The sequence below is a fragment of the Cetorhinus maximus genome, chromosome 6, assembly GCF_964194155.1.
Source record: "Cetorhinus maximus chromosome 6, sCetMax3.hap1.1, whole genome shotgun sequence".
NCBI classification, from domain to species: Eukaryota; Metazoa; Chordata; class Chondrichthyes; order Lamniformes; family Cetorhinidae; genus Cetorhinus; species Cetorhinus maximus.
In genome coordinates, this window is record NC_135884.1 from 115,692,474 (window position 1) to 115,711,686 (window position 19,213).

Here is a 19,213-nt window from a genome sequence, read left to right on the forward strand (position 1 = left end):
AACCTTCCTCCAATCCAAAAACTAACTGTTCGCCACGGCTGTTTCTATCACTCAGCAAACTTTGTGTCATGTTGCGACACTCCCTTTTATTCCACAAGCTCCAACTTTCCTTGAGACTGTTGTGGCACTTTATCAAATGTCTTTTGGAAGTCCATGTACATCACATCAACAAGATCCTCTTCTACCCATTACATTCACTCAAACCTCAAGCTAGTTAAACACTTTGTCCTCCAATCTGTGCTAGATTTCCTTAATTAACCCACATTTTCCCAAGTGACTATTAATTTTGCCCCACACTATCATTTCTAAAAGCTTCCCCACCACCCAAGTTTAAACTGACTGGCCTGTAGTTGCTGGGCTTACCTTTACACTTTTTTTGATTAAGGGAGTAACATTTGCAATTCTCCAGTCCTCTGCCACTACCTGTGTCCAAGGAGGATTGGAAAATTACAATTGTTCCTGTACAATTTCCACCCCGACTTCCCTCAGGATCCTTGGATGCATCTATAGTGTTCCTGGTGACTTAACTTTAAACTAGCCTATTTAATAATTCCTTATGAATTTTAAAACCATCCAGTGACATGACTTGGGCAACATCTTCTGCATTGGTATAAAAACAGTACTCATTTAGTACCTCAGCTATGCACCCCACTTCCAGGCATAAATCCCCTTTTAAGTCCACTACCTTGTTTAACTACCCTTTTATTACCTATATGCCTATAGTAGATTTTAGAATTCCTTTGTATATTAGCTGTCTTGTACTATTTGCTTATGATTGGTTTCTTTTTCAATTCCCCTCTGAGCCTTGGCCCTGATTTTGAAAAGTATTATCCAGCTGACATGTCTCATGCACCCTTTTCTACTTGATCTTAGCCCATCACCCAGGGAGTCTGGATTTGTTTGCCCTGCCTTCCTCTCCTTGTGAGAATGTACCTGGACTGTACCCAAACTAAACCCTCTTTAAAAAGGCAGCCAAGAGTTTTGCCTGCCAATCTTTTATGCTAATTCATCTGGGTGAAATCCATTCTCAGCCCATTAAGGTTTGCCCTCTTCCCAACTCTGGGTTGCACCTTGTTCTTTTCCTTGGCAATATTAACCTTATGATACAATGATCACTAGCTCCGAAATATTGACATTTCATCACTTGGCCCACCTCATTCCCAAGAACCAGGACCAGCAATCTTAATCGAACTCTTTGACCAAGACGAAGTCATCTGGCCTCATTGTTCAGGTGTCAACAACAGAAGGAGAAGATTCCAGGGGCTAATGAAAAAGACAAAGTTCACTTTGCTCTGGTTTAGTGAAGAGCTCCAAGAGAGCCAGTTTGAGGTATCCCATAGCCAAGATGTATCAATGGGGCTGAAGAGCTTGGCAAGTTGTTTGCCCCAACATCAAAACCAGCCTCACTGCCTTAAAAGCATTGTTTCAACAGCGACCAGCACAGCAGATATACCTGGACTGGTTAGCTTTGGTAAAACCAGAGAATTTGAATTCCACTTATGTGGAATTGTGACTCAGTATCCTACTTGTTTGATTTCTTACCCTGTCTAAATTGGTGAAGCCTTGAAGAAACTGTCCAAGGATCCAGACCAAAGGGCTATGCAAAGTGCCAAACAATTATTTTTGCAGCCTTAGTCTCACTCTCAAGAATTCGGGTTTAACCTGCATAGGTTGACACCCAAATACAAATACTTTTAAGCAACTACACAATACATTCCTGAATTCCATAACAGATTAAAACTTTAATGTAGATATATACACACACATGAATCCTAAAATCCAAGCTGCTACTAAAATTAAAAAAAATCTCAGCAGGAATTGTTCACAGGCTGTTGGCATGTTTTGCACTATTTTTGGCCTTTTCACACAAGGCGGTTAGTCGGGTCTGTTGGGAGAAAAACAGTTCATTAAAGCTCAAAACAAGTCATTTTTACATAGAACAAAATCCCTCGACACCTTCCTGGTATTTAACTTGAGATGCAATTGAGAACTATGCCTATATCTGACTGCAAGCATGGTACCAGATTAGAAGTCAGGGGACTTTGAGTTAAACTTTTGGATTATATTCGCAATCTTTAACTGCAAGCACCGATTTTCTATGAACATTGTAAAAGCAACTGGATGAGTTCTTGGGTGCAGCCATTTTGGTTATAAACAACAGGCAGCTTTGAATGTTGTAAAATACCTTGTTTGTCTACTATGATCATGTAGACATTAAAAAAATATTCTAGAGCCTTTAAATAGATATGGATCTTCCTAACATACTCAGAACAGCACATAGGTAAGAAAGAAACTTACCACTAGCAATTGGATACCCTGAAGAGCATGTGGATCAAGTGACTGCACATCTATATTGTTTACTTCCTCACCAACTGCACTGATTGCCTAAGTAGCAAACATCAAGACATCACAACCGATAGCAAATGCAAAACGTAATAAATACAACTTTAGCAACTGCTTTGGAAAAGTAGTGAAGTAAGAATTTACAGAACATGTCCTAAAGGTTACAGAACCGGTCACCAGCTACATCCCTATGAGAGGACTATGCATAACCACGAAAAAGGGGAAAAGTGGGCAAATGGCCAAGACTTGTAAATGTACCTACTTGTGGGGGCATGAAAAGAAACACAAAAATCAGGAGGAGATGTTAATAGCGATGTCCCATAGAACAGCAAGAGCATTTTGCTCAGGGTCTTTCAGGTACTCTCACATTCCCAGTTCAAAAGACCAGCTAAGCACCCAAATGAAAAGCAAACTGGGGTGGGGGGGGGGGGGGCAGGGGAGTTTTGATATGTAAGAGATAGCATGCATTTGCTTAGATAAAACTGAAGCTTTTCTAGCAGCTACCAAGCAATATGTTTATATTACTAATAAAGTTGGTACTAATGAAAGGGGTTTTATTGTTAGAGAGGTTTAGTTCAGAAGTTGTTGATGCAATGAGAATTAACATTCAATGGGAGTGATAGGTATAATTTCAGCAGTTTTTGGGTGTGCAGGGCAGAGGCAATGAGAGATCAAAAAGCAGCTGTAAGCCTCCAACTGGCTCCACAGCAACCAAAGTGAAAGAACTGGATTTTGAATTTGTAAGGTGAAAATACTTTGCCTGGTGTTTGGTTAAGTCTATGGGTTGCTGTTGCCTTAAATGGAGGAGATTAGTTTGGGAATTTGTTAAAGGTTATGATAGTAGTCATTTGAAGCCATGTGTACATATATTTTAACTTGTGTAAATTAATAAAAATGTTTCACTTAGTTTAATGTAAAACCAAGAGCTGGTGGCCTGATTCCTGAATTTAGAGTCAAACATAACACTTAAAATTATAGTGTATGACAGTTGTTTAAAGTTTCCCCTCTGGGATTTATAAATAATTCCGCTCCACCAACTGCATCGGTCATAACAGTAACCTCATGGCCCAGCATATCACCCACTCCAGCATTATCACCAAGCCAGCAGATCAATCCTGATTCAAAGGAGAATGCAGGGGGGCATGCCAGGAGCAGCACCAGGCATACCTAAAAATGTGTCAGCCTAGTGCTACACATGCCTACTTGCATGCCAAACAGCACAAGCAGCAAGTGATAGAGCTAAGCAATTCCACAACCAATAGATCAGATCTAAGCTCTGCAGTCCTACCACACCCAGTCATGAATGGTGGTGGACAATTAAGTAACTCACTGTAGGGGAAGGTTCCACAAATATCCCCATCCTCAATGATGGGGGAGCCCAGAACATCAGTGCAAAAGATAAGGTTGAAGCATTTTCAACGATATCTTCAGCCAGAGATGTTGAATGAATGATAAATGACGAATCTCAGTCTTCCCAACATTACAGAAGGCAGTCTTCAGCCAATTCAATTTACTCCATATGATCAAGAAACAGCTGAAGGCACTGGATACTGCAAAGGCTATGGGCCCTGACATTATTACAGCAATAGTACAGAAGACTTGTACTCCAGAACATGCAGCACACCTAGCCAAGTTGTTCCAGTACAGCAACAACACTGGCATCTACCCAGCAATGTGGAAAACTGCCCAGATATGTCATGTACACAAAAAGCAAGACAAACCCAATCTGGCCAATTATCACTCCATCAGTAGAGATGGATGGGTCATCAACTGTACTATCAAGCAGCACTTGATTAGCAATAACCTGCTCACTAACAGAGTTTGGGTTCTGCCAGGGTCACTCAGCTCCTGACCTCATTACAGCCTCGGTTCAAACACAGACAAAAGAGCTGAACTCGAGGAGAGGTGAGTCTGACTGCCCTGGACATCAAGGCAGTGTTTGACTGGAGTGTGGCATCAAGGAGCCCCATCAAAACTGGAGTCAATGGGAATCAGGGAAATGATGGGCTGCAGTGGTTCAAGACAGCAGCTCACCACCACCACTTTCAAGGGCTATTAGGGATGGGCAATAGCCTAGCCAGCAACACCCACATTTCATGAATGAATAGAAAAAATACAAGGAGTATCTCCATGTATATTCACTCAAGTTCATGTAGAATGTCATAAATGGTGGCTATGGGAGGTTTAACTAAAGGGGTTTACAGCCTTTTGGACAAATTGTCCATTGTCTAGGTGCCAGGCCAAGGGGATGAACATCACACATTGTAGTTCATGTTATAACCTATAATCACTGGAAAAGTAGAATGGAGTTTAGCAATGGGTGATTAGAAGGAAGAGGGATAATTGCTTTTAGGTTAATAAGAGTCTTATGAGTCACTTTGTAATTACTCCTAGTGGACCAGGTGAGCGAAGCAGGTTAAACAGATGTGCAGTACAGAAGAGGGGCCAGGTGCGGGTCTTCAGAATTCAAACACCTGAGAATGTCTGATACTAGAAGGAGCTCAAATAGGAGAGGTTTAGCAAAATATTAAGGTAAAGCAGTGAGGAATGGACTTTGTCTATAGATTCAAAGATGTCAAGAATAGATTCAGCTTAATGAGAATTAAAGCAAGAAGTATTTTAAGACAAGAAAAAAAAATGTTGAAATGGTTTTGGAGTACCTTGACCAAATAATGGCAAGGCAGGAGATTAGATTTGTAGGCGAGAGAGAATGTGAAGATGAGCATTTGTGGTTTAAAAAAAATGGGGAATGTCCAGACTAAGACTAAAAAAGGTAACAAACATGTGATTAGTGTTTGAGCCAGGAATGGAATTGGTTGTTGCCATGGAAACAGGCACTCTGATGGTGTGGATATATAGTTGAAAGCTCATCTGGGGTCAAATATGACAAAGTCAGTTACACTTAGCTTCAGACAGTTAATGGCAAGGGAACAGCTTGTTGTAGCAGTGAAAAACAGCTTCAACCTACCCAGTGTTTAATTGGAGGAAACTTTCACTCATCCACGGCTAGAATTAGGTCAAGCCATCCGATCATTCTGAGACAGTGCAGGGGAGCTGAAAGAGGGAGGAGCTCAGGTAGAGCTGTCCCCAGCAAACATGCAGAAACTAAAACTGCATTTTCTGCTTCAGTTCTGATGAAGACGGACTCGAAACGTTAACTCTGTCTTCCTCTTCACAGATGCTGTCAGGTGTGCTGAGTTTTTCCAGCAATTTGTGTTTTTGTTTCTGCATTTTCAAATGTTGCTGCCAAGGGGGCAGCTTGTAAACAAAATAGTAAATGCAAAAGGAGCTACGTGGTCAGACCACATTTAGAATACTGTGAGCAATTTTGGGCCCCCGTATCTCAGGAAGGATGTGCTGGCCCTGGAGAGGGTCCAGAGGAGGTTCACGAGAATGATCCCAGGAATGAAAGGCCTAACATATGAGGAACGTTTGAGGACTCTGGGTCTATACTCGATGGAGTTTAGAAGGATAATCGAAACTTACAGAATACTGAAAGGCCTGGATAGAGTGGACGTGGGGAAGATGTTTCCATTAGTAGGAGAAACTAGGACCCGAGGGCACAGCCTCAGAGTAAAGGGAAGACCTTTTAGAACAGAGATGAGGAGAAACTTCTTTAACCAGAGAGTGGTGAATATATGGAATTCATTGCCACAGAAGGCTGTGGAAGCCAGATCATTGAATGTATTTAAGACTGAGATAGATAGGTTCTTGATTGGTAAGGGGATCAAAGGCTACGGGGAGAAGGCGGGAGAATGATGTTGAGAAACGTATCAGCCATGATTGAATGGCGGAGCAGACTCGATGGGCTGAACAGCCTAATTTCTGCTTCTACGTCTTATATCCTAAACAGCAAGATTCTGCAAAGATTAGGGCAAAAATAGATTTTCATAAAGAGTCATGAACTGTAAACAGCATGTCAATACACAGGGGCATAGGTAATATTGTAACTCTGAAAGACATTAGGGCAAAACATAGCATCATGTGTGGTCTGAGCACCCCATTATGGAAATGATTAGAGCCATTTGTAGCAAGATGATAGCAGGAATTGAAATGCTATTTAAAGAAAGTCTGCCTGGTTTGAATTTAGGTATGAAAGTGGGATGGGTGGGTGGGGGGCAGAGATAAAATACATCATATCTTAATCTCCTGAAATATCGAGGGCCATCATGAAGATTTGTACATCTGCTTACAAGTTAATGTTTAAAACAACTTCTGTCCTGCATTTGAACCTTCATCCAAGGCTGTTTACTTACCTGCCCATCAGCCAAAGGTATCTTAATAAAAGGCAGTGCCTTATCCACAGATGCTGAAGGATACGAAAATTTCTGTACTTTTCGTCCAGATCTAAGAACAAGCAGTTAGTTTACAATCAATGGAGGTATAAAACTTAAAGTATTTGTTATTTTGCCCAACTAAATCTTTAAATCCAAACATTGCCTTGGATACTCTTCACATTATGGGCACAGATATGGATTTATAGTCTCCCCAATCTCAAAGCGATTGAAAGTTATGTACCCAAAGAACCCAAAATGACCAGAAAGAAATAAAATTAGTGCGGGGGCGGGGGCGGGGGATGAAATTGAAATTCATATTTGCGCTCTCTGCCTCTAAACAAGAAAGGAGAAGGAAAGAAAGCAGTAAGTAGCTGGATTATAAAGCCAGGAAGTTTCCATGCTTGGTCATTTCCTGTGCATTCCACCACCCCATCCACCCAAAGATTATATAAATTCATTACTCAAGAATCCAATGAGGAAGTCAATGCTGTCTTGGGCAGGGGGGAAAAAAACAAACAAAATGAGAAGCTCCTCAGCCTATACTTTCTTCTCCATTCCCAAATCTTGTGTCCAACCGCCATTTTGGCCTAATGTCATTTCAGATGATGTCATTATGGGGCAGTATGTAGAAGTAGGTATACCCTACATGTCAGGATTCTTACTAGGAGTACAGATATAGATTTTTCCAAAGAGCCTGAGCAAAGTGTATTAAATACACAAGGGCGTCATCCCTTTGCAATATTAAAACAATGTTAATTTACAAGAGACAGATTTGTGCTAAATTATTTACAGTTCTGGCCCAAGCCAGAAAATGGCTTAGCAAACTATATTAATGAAAAGATGCTGTTAACTGCTACATCTTTCAAAAGAAAAAAGACATTTACTTTTTGTCACTAACAGATGACTTCTTTGATGCAGCTCCTTGAACTGAAGCCGCCTTGGTGCGCAATATTGGACCACTGCATAAATTTAAGGAAAAAACAACATTGAACAGAAGGAAGAAAAATACTAACATTTTTAGCACATGTTAAAAGTATGCCACTTTCTAGTTTAAAAATATTACCTTGTAAAAAGGGCTTCTTTGTCATAGTTGGGGAATGAACCTGGTTTGGGCTTAGTTTGAGGTATCTGAAATAAAGTTTATGAACATGGATGCCAATTACAATCCAGCTGCATGACAAGCTGTATATTGTTGTGTGCATACACAAGTTTATTTTCAAAATGTTTGCTTTTCATGTATTGCTATATAGTTCATTTGTCTACCAAGCCAACCCAATCTAAAAAAATATTTCTCATAACTTACTTTTGGAACCGTGCAACATTTTGCTGTAGTCAGCTTAGCTTTGCATTTTGATTCTACGAGTTCCACTTTAGAATTGGAAGACACTGGAGCTTTGCCTGCAATAGAAATATTATGTCATCCACTTTAATATATCCAGAATTAAGCATAACTGCATTATTTCACTTACCTTTCTTCTTCCTGGTCTTAACAGCAATGGCCATTACCCTTTCCTCTGGATAATCAGCCTGTGAATGTGAATAAATGGTTTCCATCAGCCGTACACAATAAAGCCTAGAGTTGTTAGTTTGGTTGAGAAGCAAATGTGCTTTAAAAAATCCACTCACCTTGCTCAGTTATGTATTTCCAATCTTGTTCCTGGCCACCAATCCAAGACCACCACCAAAGACACCGATAACTACAACTGATTCACTGCTGACCCTCTCTACCAGGAGATTAAAAGCTGAATTTGCACTCCGCTTCATTGTATGGTTTTATACCTATCTGTCCAAGTCTCAAGTAATTGCATCTGCTTCTCCTTATGTCTTCAGCTGCTGCTGAAACTCTTGATTTGATAATTCCAATGCGCTCCAGGCTGGTCTCTTACATGTTACCCCCCGCAAACTTGAGGTCATCCAAAACTCTGCTGTCCATGTCTCAACTCTTAGCAAGTGCTGTTCTTCTATCAACCATGACAAAGATTGGCTGAGTAGTGGATAGTGTAGAGGATAACCATAATCTCCAAAATGATATAGATGGGTTGGTGGAGTGGGCAGTAAAGTGGCAGATCGATTTTAACAGAAGTGCGAGGTCAAACAGTTACAGGGATTACAAAATAAATGTGAATATACTAAGAGGGGTAGATGAAGTGAGAGATCTTGGCGTACAGATACACAGGTCCCTGAAGGCAGCAGTTCAAGTAGACAAGGTTGTAAAGAAGTCATATGGAATGCTGTCCTTCATTGGTAGAGGTATAGAATATAAAAGTAAGGATATAATGTCGGAATTGTATAAAACACTGGTGAGGCCACAACTGGAGTATTGTGTGCAGTTCTGGTCACCACATTACAGGAAGGACGTAATAGCTCTGGAGAGAGTGCAGAGGAGGTTTGCAAGAATGTTGCCAGGGTTAGAAAAGTGTAGTTATGAGGAGAGATCGGATAGGTTGGGGTTATTTTCCTTAGAACAAAGAAGGCTAAGAGGTGACTTGATTGAGGTGTACAAAATTATGAGGGGAATAGATAGAGTGGACAAGATAAAATTGTTTCCCTTGGTGGAGAATTCTAGAACCAGGGGACATAGATTCAAGGTAAGTGGCAGAAGGTATAGGCGGGGGGACATGAGGAAGAACTTTTTTTATGCAGAGGGCAGTGAGTGTCTGGAATTCGCTGCCTAAGTTGGCGGTAGAGGCAGAAACTCTAAACTCTTTTAAAAAAGTACCTGGATCTGCACCTAAAGTGCTGTAAGCTGCAGGGCTATGGGCCGGGTGCAGGAAGGTGGGGTTAGAAAGGGCACCTGGGTGTCCTCGGGCTGGCATGGACAAGATGGCCTGAATGGTCTCCTCCTGTGCTGTAACTTTTCTATGGTTCTATGCTTAATGATCTACTCTGGCTCATGATGAAGCAATGTCTTAACTTTGAAAATTGCCATCCTTCATTTTCAATCCCTCCATGGACTTCCCCTCCCTATCTTCTAATATTCTCCAACCACACCACCTTCAGATATCTGCACTCTAATTCTGGCCTCTGGTGCATTTCCAGTTATATTTGCTCCACCATTAGTGGCCATGCCTTCAGTTGCCTCAGCCCCAAGCCCTGGAATTCCTTCCTTACAGCTCTCCACCTTGCCATCTCATTTTCCTCCTTTGAGACACTTAAAATCTACCTCTTTAACCAAGCTTTTGGTCATCTGATCTAATATCTCATGTGGCTCAATGTCATACTTTGTCTAATGTGCCTGTGAAGAATTTTGGGATGTTTTATTAAATCAAAATTTCTAGATAAGTACAAGTTGCTGCCTGCATGATTCTGTCCAATACTTACCCAAATCCTACCCCACCCAGAGTCATATTGTATGGGAGATCAGCCATCTTATAAATGTACACAAGCACAACCACTACTGAACTGTAAACACAACTAGACATTAACTTTCTACAGCTCAACATGTGTTGCAACTAAAGGCAAACATTGTTCATTGCCAGTACCAATATGCCTCTGGCATTAACTCCCATCAGCCTGCCTGTTCACTCAGTATTCTAATATATCCAAGTTGAATTTCCACAATTGTCCACCTTTATCCTAGTGGTCTCAGTTTTCTTGGTGTTAGCCCAAGAATCCTTCCACTAATGTTTCTCCACCCACCAAGCCCCCTTACATGCTACATAATCTTGCGCCAATCCAAAACTCTGCAGCCCCATATCCAAAATAAATTAAAGTGGAATTAAATTGAGGGAGAGGCATGGATTAGTGTTTGGACTTGAGATCTCCCAATGATAACTGCTAGCAGAGAGAGATGGTTCCCACCCCCTTGTCTAAACCGCCATATTCTTGAGCGTCAGAAGACTTCTCTACTTTGCCAGATTTTCCAAGCCTCCCTTACCCTCTAGGCACATTTTTAGTTTCTTGAATTAATGGCACATTATCATTTTACAATGTCACTTTTGTTATGTAATCATCTTCTTCCCTTCACCTCAACTTCCTTTCCTCCCCAATCCAGCTGCTTAAAAGCTGTTTCTGTAACTAACAAGCTGAAATAGTAACCCCATGTTTCCATTCCCCAACCTCCATGAACATTGCTCCAGGGTGAGTATTTACCCTGGTTCTTAGCACTTACCTCTTGAGAAAAATTTATAAAGTGAACAAATATTTACAGGCACTCAGGGCAAAGTATTCAGAGCTAAACAGCAGGAAATTTGTTTAATTACACGGATTAAAGCATCATTTTAAAAATGTCTAACTCAGAGAACTTAAATGAAATGAGAAATGAAAGATGTTCCAGAGAGCTAAATTACAGAAGCGTTAGCAACCCAGTTCTGTAGAGCAAATTCAGAAATAAACTACTCACCATCACAGCAGCAGTTGCAATTTGATCTGTTCCTCCTGTAACAACATAAGGCATATAGTTGAGATTGTGAAGCAAAATGCAGGTGTTACAGATCATGATACAAAGACCTGGAAATGCAATCACCTGGGTCACAATTTTACTGTGACTGCACCAAGTTCAGTTATATGACATTCCAGAATTAAGGGATTTTTTAAAATTAGCATTTGGGGATTACACCCTATATCCCAACCCATTTGTAATTAGGCCAATACTGAATAATTCATTGACTGGCTAAATAATTCATTTGTTTTATACATGGTATTAAGAGACTTCACCCATCTGTTGAATCATATTCTGCAATTCCATACATTTTTCCTGACAAAAAGCAAAATCACTCAAGTAGTCTATTGTTTTACTTTGCCAATTGTCTCCCCCTTCCCTCCTCCCTTGAGATTCACTCCTTGCTGAGGTACAGCTCCAAAGGTACTGATAGTCATTTTCTTTTAAATACTATGTCCTCCTTACATTAACTCCCAAATTTTTAAGAAAAGCTCCAAGCTTTGTTCATATGTCCCTTAGCGATTCACAGGTTCTCTCCACAGCTAAATCCTAAGTGCCATACCTATATTCTGTACTTCAGTCAAGCAGCCATATATGGACTTATATGATTGTGGGCAGGTTATTAGACAAGGTGGGTTTGGTGGGGGTGGGGGTTCAGTGAAAGGAAGGGAAACATCACCCAAAGGCTTGGTCACAGCAGGAGTGGCTAAATGTATCCCTCGATCCAAGGATATTAACGCCAACTGTAGCAACGCTCCTTGTTGAAAGTTATTAATCCAGCAATAGACTAATTTTGAAACTCGATTCCATAGAGCTCTTGTGGTTTAATCACAAATTACAGGCTGGAGGCAGGGTTTGGCTGGGGGTAGGGGGTGCAGTTGCAAAGTCCAACCCAAGCCCTTGTTTAAAAAAAACATTTTTTGGGATTTAATGCAATTAATAGCATGAATGAGGTGGTACCTTTTGGCAGGAATAAGGAAGCCACATAATCCTTGGAATGTCTAAATAGGGTAAAGATGTAGAGGGATCTGGGAGTACAAGTACACAAATCACACAGGTTAATGAGGTTCACTTCTCTGCTTTTCAATTCTATCCCTCCAGAAGTTAACTTGTAGAGAACCCAAGCTAAGACCATTCATGTAATATTGTGAACAGCTCTGTTCTCCATAATCAAAATGGGTACAGGCACATAGAGAGGAGGAGAAGTTTTTGTCAGAGGGTCATCAGGATATGGAATTCTCTATCCCAGAAAGCAGTGAAGGCAGAGTTAAACAGAGTTTTGATAAACAAGGGAGTCAAGGAATATGGGCCACTGGGGAGGTGGTAAACACTGGCAGAAAGCAGAGTTGAGACCACAATCAGAGCAGCCATGACATAATGAATGTCAGAGCAGGCACAAAGGGACAAGTGGCCGACTCCTGCTCCTAAGTTCTATGTTCCTGTGGAGAAGGGGTCAAAAGAGATTTACCAGAATATCAAAACAGATTAAATTTATCAGGAACAATAACCAAGCTTGAAAAGAACTAAGACTGAGGGGTAACCTGATAGGTCTTTTAAGATTATGAAAGCACTTGACAAAGTGGAAGTGTTTGTCTACTCAGGGGGACCAGAACAATAAGAGGTCACTAATAAATTTAATAGGGGATTTAGGGGAGATGTCTTTATCCAGAGAATTGTCAGAATGTAGAATGTGAAACCTGCTACCATAAGTTGTTGAGACCAGCACAGATGCACTAAGAAGGCACTAGATAAACAGATGGGAGAAAGGAATAGAAGGATATGGCAATAGGGTTAGATGAAGGAGTGGGAGACAATTTAGGTGCAGCATAAACAAGTTTGGTCAAATGCTCTGTTTCTGTACGTTATATTTATAAATTGTATGTTAGGTTTTATTACAAAGTGATTGGAGCATAAAGAGTAAGGAAGTCAGTGCAATCACATGGGGTTTAAGTCAGACAGGGTACAGTTTTGGTCTTCTGACCAAAGAAAGGATACTATGAAGGCTCACTGTGGTGATTCCTAGTTTGAGAGATTGTCCTACGAGGACAGGGCAAGTAGGCTAGAATTATAATCCCCAGATTGCGGAGCGATCTCATTGAAACAAAGTTTTTAAACAGCTGGCGGGAGTAGATATTTACCTTGGCTGTGGAGGCTAGGATCTACTTTAAAATCTACTCAACCTTAAATATAAACCATTTGGACTGAAGAGGAGAAATTGTTCACTCAAAGCATTATAAATCTTTGAAATTCAAAGCGGTGGATGCTCATTCAGTATATTTGGACCGATTGGCATACTTTCGGACACAGAGGGAATTATGGGACAGTACAGGAAATTGTAGTGAGGTAGGAGATCAGCTATGAGCAACAGTAGGTTTTAGGGGTCTTATGGCCTGCTGATTTTCTTAATACTATGCAAATACAAAATAGACAAAAATTACCAAGGAAATCCTTTAGCTTTATTCGTTTGATTGCTGCTGGCATCTTTAACAAGTAAACAGTCAAGACACTACCAACCATATCCATTAGTTTTCCAAAAGATTGTTCCATTTCCCTTATTTTCTCATTTGCTGCAAAGGAGGAACAAACATTTAGCCCTGTCCAGAAGTTGTTTGTGCACAATTATGAAAGCAATGTACTTAGAATAAATAGACAAAAAAATCCCACATTGTTAACTCTAATGTTCTTCTATTTAGTGGATCCATTAATCTATGGAAGCTTTAAGATAACAGCTACCAGAGGGGCAAGGAGTGATTGAGACAAAAGTGGGGCAAAGTTCTTCCTTCCAGTTGCCCTTGTGAGCACTGCCAGAAAGTGGGAAGGTTCAGTTGTGACAACCCACCCCTTCTCTCTCTCTCTCTCTCTCTCTGTCTGTCTGTCCCCCTATTAAAAGTAGGAAAATAGAGAATAGCACGTCAGTAAAAGTTAATGGCTTAGAGTTAAGAAACGGACTAGTTTAAGTAGGTAACGTCCCACCCCAGGATTAGAAACACTTTGTAGACATGTAACATTAAAGCACGAAAAAAAGTAAATAAACACCTGATACCAAGTTTATAAAAGTTCTGATGAAAAGGTCAGAGACATAAAATTCAAACGGTTTTCCTTTTCTAGATACCACCTAACCTACTGAATATTTCCAGCATTTTTGCTATTACCACAAAATAAACTACAATTTGGACTATTCTGCTAAGAGAATCGAACTGACCTTTCGCATCGAAATATTTCATAAATAATTGTATTCGCTCATCTTTCGCCTCCTGCGAGAGGGTCATTTTCACCGATTCCTCATTATTCCAGAAGGAAGCGTTCCGCTCACCTCTGGTCCCTGAAGCCATAACGAGCACCTACCGAGAGTAACTTAGAAACTACTAGATAGATGGCTATATAATATTCTCCCTATTTGTACTGGCTGGGAGTAATTGTCAAATTGTACTTTTATTTAATCCACTCAATATGAAGTGGCCATTAGAATATATTTTAATTGTATAATGTTATGAGATAAGATGATCGTTCTGTGCTTATAAGGTTGTTATTTCATACACTGGGCTGTAACGAGAGCTTTGATCGTGGAACTCGTGCCATTGGCACGGGATCTTGGCGATTCCAGTGGTGAGGTTTCAAATCCGAGGTAGTCAAAGATACATTTGTGGATTCGACATCTATCATCTGGAACCATTGTCGACTTATAAATGAACTTTGTTGCTAAATACATTACCGCAGATTTTTTTTCTTACAACCTGACTGACCTAAGACCCAATCCCCATCCAAGGTAATTTCCATATTTGGAGACACCTGTAGTACTGTAATGAGGTAACGTGGTCTAACTCATTAACCATCAGCCAAACACAGCTAATGAGAATTTAAATGTGGCTATTGCATTTTTCATTTGTTCATAAAAAAGAGTAACAGATTCTGTCATTGGCCATGTGATTTCCATACTCATATTCACAAGATATGAGTACTTTAATCTTCTTTGTGCAATTATTGGTAATATGGTAAGATGAAAAGCATAAGATTTGCCAAACTGAAGACCTCCTCTGTTCCATTGGAAATCTGGCATTGAGGTTGTAGACCGGAGCTGTCAGCTCACTCCCAGGCTACCTGTTCCGGTGGCCTGAATGAGTTGTGTTTTACGTATATGTGGATTGTGAGACGTTGCAATCTCCCTTTTACTTCTCAATTTGTGGTTGCACTTCAGTCCCCTCCTCCTGATCTTTGCCCACCTGGCCTGGCGAGGGACAGGGTTAGTCCAAGGACCTCCTCCGGTGCCTGGTCAAAAGTGGGCACCACCAGGTCTCGGCTGGGGTTGGCCAACAGGATTCTCTCTATTTTCCTCCATTCCATGGTTATACCTGTGCCCACTGTGGTGTCTGCCCATTACGGGGGGCGGGGCTTTTGCAACTGGTCACTGCAGGGAGTGGCGCTTGTTGTTGACATTGTAAATTATGTTTATTTTGAAAGTTTCCTTTTGGTGTTTTTAATTTGTGACCCTTTTTTAAACAGAGGCACTTTTGTTAATTTGATTTTGATGATACATTCATCCTAATTGGCAATTAAGAGTTAAAAGTCACAGAAGTGTGAATGCTTTTGATGTATGTAGTTTACTTTTTTGGGTTACTGTTTATTAGTTATTTGCTAAAATGCCACGCAACATTGGTGAAAACTCTCAACTTCAGTACCTTGGAAACACCAACAACATTATATCAGCGTGGCTAGCACCACCAATCAAAATAATTGCTCCAAATCAGCAGAACAAAGCAAGCCCAACCAAAAATGAACAGCTCCAATGGAGCACATTATGGCAAAGGATGAGCAGCGCTAGGTCTGGTGGGTCTTGCTGTGTGAGTCAATAATCACTCCAGTCAAATTACTGCTTGCAACTGCTGGATAGAAACCTAGAAGCTGCACTTAGATGTGCTATGTCTGATAAATTCATGCCAGAATTTCAAATTTTGGTGAAAGAGACTTTGGTGAAAAATGGTCGGTGTTTAAGTAAATATACATTTGAGGTATGTTTACCTTATTGGGTGTATGTTTTTTTTCTATTAAAATTAGCGCATGTGGCTAAACCAGTGTTGCTAGAGCCACATTTGTGCTTAGCCAATGATTTCTATTTGACAACACTGACCTAATCATATTTTCTCTGCTCTATGCAGAATGGAATCCTGAACATTGTTACTGAAGCCACAAGATCACTGCAGAATGCCAATTCATTTTAGGTAATTAAATAGACTTGCACAATTAGGAACAGCCAGTCTGCAATGTTAAGATGTGTTAGCTTTTAGAAGCCACATTTTGAAAGATGAACATGCTGTAAACAAATTAGTATTAATTTAGCTGTTAGATACAAGTCCTTGTCATGCTGAACCTTATTAGGTAATGCCATAAATTATTTCTGCAAGTGCAAACTGTATTATGCAGATGGCCAAATAACTTGGGCTGTAGTATCCTTACTTATACCAACCAAAACTGGGTAGTACTGCAGTAGAGAAATTGAATTGAGGACTTACTGCCCTCTCCTCATCCCCACTGACATTACGGTGGATTCCCTCCCCCTTCTCTCCACCCCCTCTTCTCTCCGTCTCTTCCCCCCACCACTGCTTTATATTCTCCCCCACCTTTCTCTCTCCTCTCCACCTCTCTCTAAATTGTTAAATAACTATTTATAGCCAGCTATGTCGGAAGAGCATCTAAATTGGCTGGCAGGCATCTCGATTGAACAGGATTTATTGTTGACTACTCTGATATCATACAGAAGTTCACCGCAACTGAAGTTGAAATAGCCAGCTTCTGAATTATCATATGGGCCCTATACTATATTATTAAGCATTGATATTCCAAGGCATAATATTCAATGCATATACTCCTCCATTACCTATTGCTTAGCACCTTTTATATTGCTTATTCCAAAACAGGCCTTTTCACAATCATTATTGATATGTAATGCTTCCAGACAAACATTGCTCGGTTTAATACTTGACCATAGGTCAATGATATTTAGCAAGTTTTTAAAACGGAGTAAAGCATTGATGCTCGTTTCTTAGCTTTTTAAAAATATACAATTCATTACTTCGTAAAAAAGTAGTCAGTAAATGTGCTACATAATAAATGTGAAATAAAAATAGCTATTTAATATTTCAAGCATATAAACAAGTAAATGTGACAGCTGTTTGTACATTCATGCCCTCTGCTTAGGGACACTTTATTTTTAAACGGTGCTGATGACTGGAGTGCTTGCTGACTACGGAAGTAGCTGTTACAGTATCCAGCTGTAATTTTCCTTCACTTTTAGGCAGACTGAATACCAATACTTTAAAACATATGCTGCAAATTAAATACAAAGCTGCTATGAGTGGGAAATGTAAACTGGGAGTACAAGAAAAAATATTTGCCTATGTAACCATCATTCCAGTCATTTCTCTTGCAACTGTTCCACAATTTTCTGTAATATTTGCAATGCCAATTCACCTGCCTTTTAATAGCATGTTTCATTCATATGGCAGATGAGATTTTGAAGTATAATATCTTATTAAATAAAGCACCTGCAGTTAATTTATCAAATGGCATTCCAACTAAGAGATGGCAAGTGTACAAACTTCTGTACATTGAAAATAATGGTTAATTCTTTTTTTGTGTGCTGATCAAGAACTGAGTGTTCCTTTCTCTGACAGCAGCAAAACATCTTTCACCTTTACAGGGACAATTTCCATTCCTATGTTTTTAAAAACCCTTTTACAGTTGAATTATATTGGTGCTTGAATATTCTATTGATCAAAATGATAAAGCTAATATTTGGATGACTAACCTCTGACCTTGACATGTTGAATAACTTTATAAAGAATTAACCTTCTATAGTGAAGATGTGTATTTATTGTCTTGAATATAACCTCAGACTAGAGCAAACCTTTGATTTAGTGATAGCATTCCTCTCCAAGTCAGAAATTGAAGGGTTCGAGTCCTACTGCAGCCAATCCTGATGAATAGAGATCAGAGCTCTGCTCTGAATTCTGGGTTGACATCCAGCGAGATGGGTGGCTTCCCACATTTTACAGGTTCTCACAACCTTACAAAACTTGCCTGTGTTATAGGAATAACTACCCTATTGGCTAGTATAAAGATAAATACAGCCATCGAAAGAGTATTCATGTCATTATTTAAGGAGGTATATAATTGCATTGGAGGGAGCTCAGTGGATGTTTACTAGCTTTATTCTTGGCATGAAGGGGTTGTCTTATGAGGAAAGGTTGAGCCTATGCTCATTGTAGTTTAGAGGTGATCTTACTGAAAGGTAAGATTCTGAGGGGACTCTAGAGGGTAGATGCTGAGAGGATGTTGCCCCACTTGGGAGAATCTATAACGGAGTGCATATTTTCAGAATAAGGGGTCACCTGTTTAAAGGAGATTAGGAGGAATTTCTACTCTTAACTTTTGCAAAAATTAAATTTTTGATTTAATTTTTGTAATTCACTACCCCAGAGAGCAGTGGAGGCTGCATTATTGAATATATTCAAGGCTGAGTTGGACAGATTTTTGAACAACAGAGGAATCAAGGGTTATGGAAAGTGGATTGGAGGCCATGATCAGAGCAACCATGATCTTATTGAATGGTAGAGCAGTCTTGAAGGGCCAAGTGGCCTACCCAGATCCTAATTTTATATGTTCTTTTTACCTGTCAGTCTGTTAATCAGCCTGCAAATCCTTTCACTCCTTAGTACTACTCTCAACAAAGGGGGTGGGGGGGGGGGGGGGCGGGGAGTGTAAAATTGCAAAATCAACATTTTCATTCATGGCAAAGCCAGCATTTATTGTGCATCCTTCATTGTTCTTGAAAGTGGTGGTGAGCTGTCATCTTAAGCACAGTCGATGTGGTGTAGGTACATCCAGAGTATGATCAGGGAGCAAGCTCCAGGAGTTTAATCCAGCAACAATGCAGGAATGGTGATACATTTCCAAGTTAGAATGGTGTGTGGCTTAGAGGGGAATTTGCAAATGGTGCTCCTATCTGCTTGTTGTGTTTGTTCTTCTAGGCAATAGGGGGTTTGGAGGAGCCTTGGTGCATTTCTGGAGTGTATCTTGTAGATGGCACACAATGCTGCCACTGTGCACCAGTGGTGGAGGGAGAAAATATTTAAGGTGGTGGATGGGGTGCTAATCAACTAGGCTGCTTTATCCTGGATGGTGTCAAGATTAAGTGTTGTTGGAGTAGCAATCATCC

General features: G+C 40.2%; 2 protein-coding genes across 2 annotated transcripts; both read right to left on the reverse strand.

Annotated features, from left to right (window-relative positions):
- Positions 1-1,752: 1,752 nt before the first annotated feature.
- Positions 1,753-7,707, reverse strand: LOC144681376 (borealin-2-like). Its single transcript, XM_078542968.1, has 4 exons — positions 7,505-7,707; positions 6,600-6,690; positions 2,299-2,385; positions 1,753-1,885 (listed from the first exon to the last, which is right to left on the reverse strand). The coding sequence occupies exons 1-4, from the start codon at positions 7,633-7,635 to the stop codon at positions 1,823-1,825; spliced, it is 372 nt and encodes a 123-aa protein (XP_078399094.1). The 5' UTR covers positions 7,636-7,707; the 3' UTR covers positions 1,753-1,822.
- A 696-nt stretch (positions 7,708-8,403) lies between these two features.
- Positions 8,404-14,319, reverse strand: cdca9 (cell division cycle associated 9). Its single transcript, XM_078542969.1, has 4 exons — positions 14,204-14,319; positions 13,440-13,568; positions 10,963-10,997; positions 8,404-8,581 (listed from the first exon to the last, which is right to left on the reverse strand). The coding sequence occupies exons 1-4, from the start codon at positions 14,268-14,270 to the stop codon at positions 8,564-8,566; spliced, it is 249 nt and encodes an 82-aa protein (XP_078399095.1). The 5' UTR covers positions 14,271-14,319; the 3' UTR covers positions 8,404-8,563.
- Between the last annotated feature and the right edge of the window lie 4,894 nt (positions 14,320-19,213).

Bases quoted from the DNA above. Each gene is read 5' to 3' on its own strand.
- LOC144681376 (XM_078542968.1), bottom strand. From the start codon at position 7,635: ATGTTAGTATTTTTCTTCCTTCTGTTCAATGTTGTTTTTTCCTTAAAT. The intron at 6,691-7,504 runs GTAAATGTCTTT...GCTTGTTCTTAG, and splicing joins TCATCTGTTAGTGACAAAAA to ATCTGGACGAAAAGTACAGA. The intron at 1,886-2,298 runs GTAAGTTTCTTT...TTCTCCCAACAG, and splicing joins AGGGTATCCAATTGCTAGTG to ACCCGACTAACCGCCTTGTG.
- cdca9 (XM_078542969.1), bottom strand. From the start codon at position 14,270: ATGACCCTCTCGCAGGAGGCGAAAGATGAGCGAATACAATTATTTATG. The intron at 13,569-14,203 runs GTCAGTTCGATT...CCTCCTTTGCAG, and splicing joins GAAATATTTCGATGCGAAAG to CAAATGAGAAAATAAGGGAA. The intron at 10,998-13,439 runs GTAATTTTTGTC...ATGTTGTTACAG, and splicing joins AAAGCTAAAGGATTTCCTTG to GAGGAACAGATCAAATTGCA.